The sequence below is a fragment of the Arachis ipaensis genome, chromosome B06 (genome assembly GCF_000816755.2).
Source record: "Arachis ipaensis cultivar K30076 chromosome B06, Araip1.1, whole genome shotgun sequence".
Lineage (NCBI taxonomy): Eukaryota > Viridiplantae > Streptophyta > Magnoliopsida > Fabales > Fabaceae > Arachis > Arachis ipaensis.
In genome coordinates this window covers 12,294,664-12,299,529 of record NC_029790.2, presented here as the reverse complement: position 1 = coordinate 12,299,529, position 4,866 = coordinate 12,294,664, and the positions used below count along the sequence as shown (strand labels likewise).

General features: G+C 34.0%; 1 protein-coding gene across 1 annotated transcript in view; it reads left to right on the top strand.

Annotated features, from left to right (window-relative positions):
- The window catches only part of LOC107646517 (topless-related protein 3), a 7,960-nt gene extending 4,384 nt beyond the window's left edge, over nt 1-3,576 (top strand). Inside the window, 11 exon segments of the mRNA XM_021104013.1 lie at nt 7-241; nt 319-486; nt 575-658; nt 1,014-1,166; nt 1,258-1,368; nt 1,474-1,653; nt 1,732-1,860; nt 1,945-2,040; nt 2,409-2,591; nt 2,682-2,857; nt 3,014-3,576. Of these exon segments, the coding sequence (XP_020959672.1) occupies nt 7-241; nt 319-486; nt 575-658; nt 1,014-1,166; nt 1,258-1,368; nt 1,474-1,653; nt 1,732-1,860; nt 1,945-2,040; nt 2,409-2,591; nt 2,682-2,857; nt 3,014-3,230 (1,732 nt within the window). The 3' untranslated portion in view covers nt 3,231-3,576.

Sequence of the window (4,866 nt, the reverse complement as noted above, 5' to 3'; positions counted from 1 at the left end):
CAAAAGACTGTTTTCTTGTGGGACAAGTAAAGATGGAGAGTCATACCTTGTTGAGTGGAATGAAAGCGAAGGAGCCATCAAGAGAACATACAATGGTTTCAGAAAGAAATCTGCTGGTGTTGTGCAGTTTGACACAACTCAAAATCGATTCTTAGCTGCTGGAGAAGAAGGTCAAATCAAGTTTTGGGACATGGACAATATTAATGTTATTACTAGCACTGATGCTGATGGTGGACTTCAGGTACGTTTTAACATCTTAGTTCATCTGAGTGCGACTCTTTATGAAGATATCCCCTCATGTGTTTGTACCCTGTTTAGGGCCTTCCACGCCTGAGATTCAACAAGGAAGGAAATCTTCTTGCTGTTACTACTGCAGACAATGGATTCAAAATTCTTGCCAATGCTAGTGGTCTTAGATCTTTAAGAACGATTGAAACTCCAGCTTTTGAAGCATTGAGATCACCCATTGAATCTGCAGCAATCAAGGTTGGGAAACAGTTCCTCATTTCTGCTTAGTTCTTTGTTATATTTGGATCAAAATTCTTACAATGTGCACTTGAGTTATGTTAATTAGGCATCCGGCTCTGCTGCTGTTAACGTTAGTCCTGTCAACTGTAAAGTGGAAAGGAGCTCCCCTGTCAGGCCTTCTCCAATTCTTGTATAAAACTATCCCTGTGAACTCAATACAATATGCATGATTACAATGTTTACATACTGACTAGTCATAACATTTAGGGAGTATTTTAGGTAATATGATGATGCATTTCGTTTGATCTGTACAAACATGCACGATCATGTAGTACAAGCTTCTGGTAATAGTAATTATATTATGCTATAACCTTGCATGCAATCGATGGCAATCTTTTGGATATTATTGTTTGATGTCTGAAGTGGAATGAGCTGGCTAAGTTTTTTTGTATCTTACTCTTTATTAAGTCACTTATTTTGCATGAATCATATGCATCTTATTACTTGTATACCAAAGTTGATCAAATTCTCCATTTTCAACAAAGAATGGAGTTGATCCCGCAGGTCGAAATGTTGAGAAACCAAGAATTGTGGAAGATGCAATTGATAGAACTAAACCATGGCAGCTGTCTGAAATTCTGGATCCAGTCCAGTGTCGGTTAGTAACCATGCCTGACAGCACAGATTCTTCCAGCAAGGTTTGTTTACTGTTTGATTGTATGAAAGTGGGATTGCGATTTTCATCTGTCAAGTTTTTTCTGTGAACTTATTTAACTCTCTTGTGCATAGGTTGTTCGACTTCTATATACAAACTCTGGTGCTGGTCTCTTGGCACTTGGTTCAAATGGTGTTCAGAAGCTGTGGAAATGGACACGCGGCGAACAGAATCCCACTGGGAAGGTAATCTTAGCAGAATATATAACCGCTCAAATCCTTTCTTGTGTATGTTGTGTGTTTCTTTCACCCTTTTCATAGCGAACAGACTTCTTACACGCATGATTGCAGGCAACTGCCAGTGTTGTTCCACAACATTGGCAACCCAACAGTGGTCTTCTTATGACCAACGATATCTCAGGTGTCAATCTTGAAGAAGCAGTTCCTTGCATTGCACTCTCAAAGAATGATTCATATGTTATGTCTGCCTGTGGTGGGAAGGTTTCATTATTCAACATGATGACGTTCAAGGTATGCATTCAAATAAACTAACCCTGGTAATTCTTAGTTGCTAATTTTTCTAGTTACTTATGGTTCAGTGTGTTCCAGGTAATGACAACATTCATGCCACCACCTCCTGCCTCTACTTTTCTGGCTTTCCATCCTCAGGATAACAACATAATTGCCATCGGAATGGAGGATTCTACCATTCATATTTATAATGTCAGAGTTGATGAGGTGGGCACAATCTCTGATTTCTTGTTTTTAATTTTTATAATAATATTTTCAAACAATCTCATTTTCTTTTGGTTCATATTATAGGTGAAATCAAAATTGAAGGGACACCAGAAACGTATTACTGGTTTAGCCTTCTCAACAAATCTCAACATCCTTGTTTCATCAGCTGCTGATGCTCATGTATGTCCTTTAACTGTTCTCCTTTCATTCAAGATTAAAGTCATGGGAAATCAATTGTGCAAATCAAGTGCCTAATAATTTATGATTCTTTGGTGGTGATCCGTTGTTAGTTTTCCATCTTTTCACTAGAGATTATCCCATGATATTTGGATTGCTTCGGTGTAAAAAATAATAGAATAGCCTTGTTTGATATCGGTGATCTTTCTGAAATTAATAAATATTTTTACTTCATTATAATTAGCGAGTCCGATAGGAATTGTACCATATGCAATATGTCGTTGCTGTTTAATACTATTTTATGTATAGTTTCCATAAGCTTATAATTTTCCTTTTCATTACAGTTTAATCTATTGAATTATTTTGTACAGCTTAGCGTGTGGAGCATTGATACATGGGAGAAAAGAAAATCGGTTCCAATACAGCTACCTGCTGGAAAGGCGCCCACTGGTGACACTAGAGTGCAGTTTCATTCTGACCAACTACGCTTATTGGTAGCCCATGAGACTCAATTGGCAATATATGACGCCTCTAAGATGGAACGCATTCGGCAGGTATGGAATGTCTCCTGTGGTATTGATAGAACTGCTGGTTTTTAACAAGAAAAATAAACTGAGATATGCTTATAAATTGATTGTCTGCAGTGGGTTCCACAAGATGTTCTTCCTGCTCCTATATCATATGCAGCTTATTCCTGCAACAGTCAGTTAATTTACGCTACATTCTGTGATGGCAATACTGGAGTTTTTGATGCGGATAGCTTGAGACTACGATGTCGTATTGCACTATCAACATATGTGCAATCAGCAACTTTAAGTGGGTAAGTTAAGAGTACTGGTTGGACTATTCATATTTTTTAAATATCAAATTTGGTTTTGATTTATTTATTGTGATATGTTTCTTTCATTTCGATGCAATAAAAATGTTTCTGCATCATAGTGTTCTGGACTCGATCTGTGTTGTTTGTATATTGCAGAAGCCAATCTCTGTATCCTGTTGTTGTCGCCGCGCATCCAATAGAGGCGAACCAATTCGCGGTTGGATTGACAGATGGGTCTGTGAAAGTAATAGAGCCCAGTGAATCAGAGGGTAAATGGGGAACTAGTCCACCCATTGATAATGGAATATTGAACGGTAGAGCAGCATCTTCTTCTACAACAAGCAACCACACACCCGAGCAGGCACAACGATAAACAAGATTCATTGTATCATAATTAGCATTTTTATTCTTTTAATCTGTAATTTTATCAACATGGATTTTTAGATTTTTATTTTCCACCTCCCATGTCCTTCAAGGTATGGTCTGGGTCAGCTTGAACATAAAACGGTACATGTTTAGATGTTAGCTCCTGTATACCTAAATTTGTTACTAGCCAACTATGATTACATTATTGGTATTTCATTGTAGTGTTCCTGTTATCAACATTGCGAATATGTTCATTCTTACATTACATCAGAGCACACAGTTCTGCTGCACTTATGAGTTGGTTATGTAATTCTAGTAAAAGTATATATGTATGATTATTTATTTTTGTTGCTCAAGACATGTATAGTGAGGAAAAGTTTTTTAAGGCTTACACTTCGTATAATTTTGTTATGAATTACAACACTCTTTTAATGATTTCGTTATGAATTTTGTTAAGAGCGTTGCAAATTCAGTCGGAACAGGTATACCTATTGATTATTGAATATACAAGAAGTAAATCGTTCATGTAACTTATTTTATTTAACAATAACTTACATAGCAATGATTTATAATTTTATAAAATATAACTCTGCTCATTTCTGTCATTGACTATTTTTTAAAATTTAAATCAACAATTGAGATAATTAATGGACTTCATCTTCAGAAGTGTGGATTGTTCTTTAGAAGCCAAGGCAATACTAATCGAAACAACTATAGTTGGTATTCGGTAGTTGTATAGTTTGAACTTTGAACTTTGACATAAAGTAGAGATGAATAGTCTATATTTACTGTGTCTCATTTTTAATATCTTGTATTGTCCTATTTTCAGAACTAAATGTAACCTGGCACCAGATTCGATGGTCCCAAGATATTTGGACCATTAAATGGTCCCATAACAAAACATGTTTTTTAAATTTTTTAATAACGGTTAAATAGTCTTTATTTAATTTTAATTACAAATTAATTTTTTATATATTATTTAATTTAAAAATTTATTTTTATTTTATCATTTATCTATCATGTTTATTGATAATAAAAAACTAAAACAATAACAAATTAGATCTTTCATTAATCATAATAAATATTTTATAATTTTAATCGATCATAATTTTATCATTGATCCAGTTACATACGTATTGGGTTAAAAAAATCGGATTTGTTAGAAATTTAATCGATTGGAATTGATACACAATCGATTGAATTTTGCAAGGCTTGTGGAGTTTTTCTTATTCAATCAATTGAAATCATCAAAGCAATTTGGGTTTAGTTAATTCAATCGATTGGTTCTGTTACACATAAAAATAACCAATCAACATTCTTAGAGGTATTTATCGTCCCATTCATACTTCTATATACGGAAATAAGTCATATTTAACCAGAATTTTTTCTCATTATAAATTAAAAAAAAAACTATTATTTTTTCAATAAAAATAATACTTATTTCTGTGTACTCTTGTGTATTTTTAGGAGACTATAATGGTTGTCAGTCTATTGTGAAGTTTAAGAATTTGAGTTAGCCATTATTTTTAGAATTTGAAATGAAGAACTCTGCATAAAAAAACTCGTATTTGGGAAATTAAAATTGAAAATGGAGTTTTGAAAAATAATAATTTTTTTATTTTATTTAAAGAAAAATTAATTGG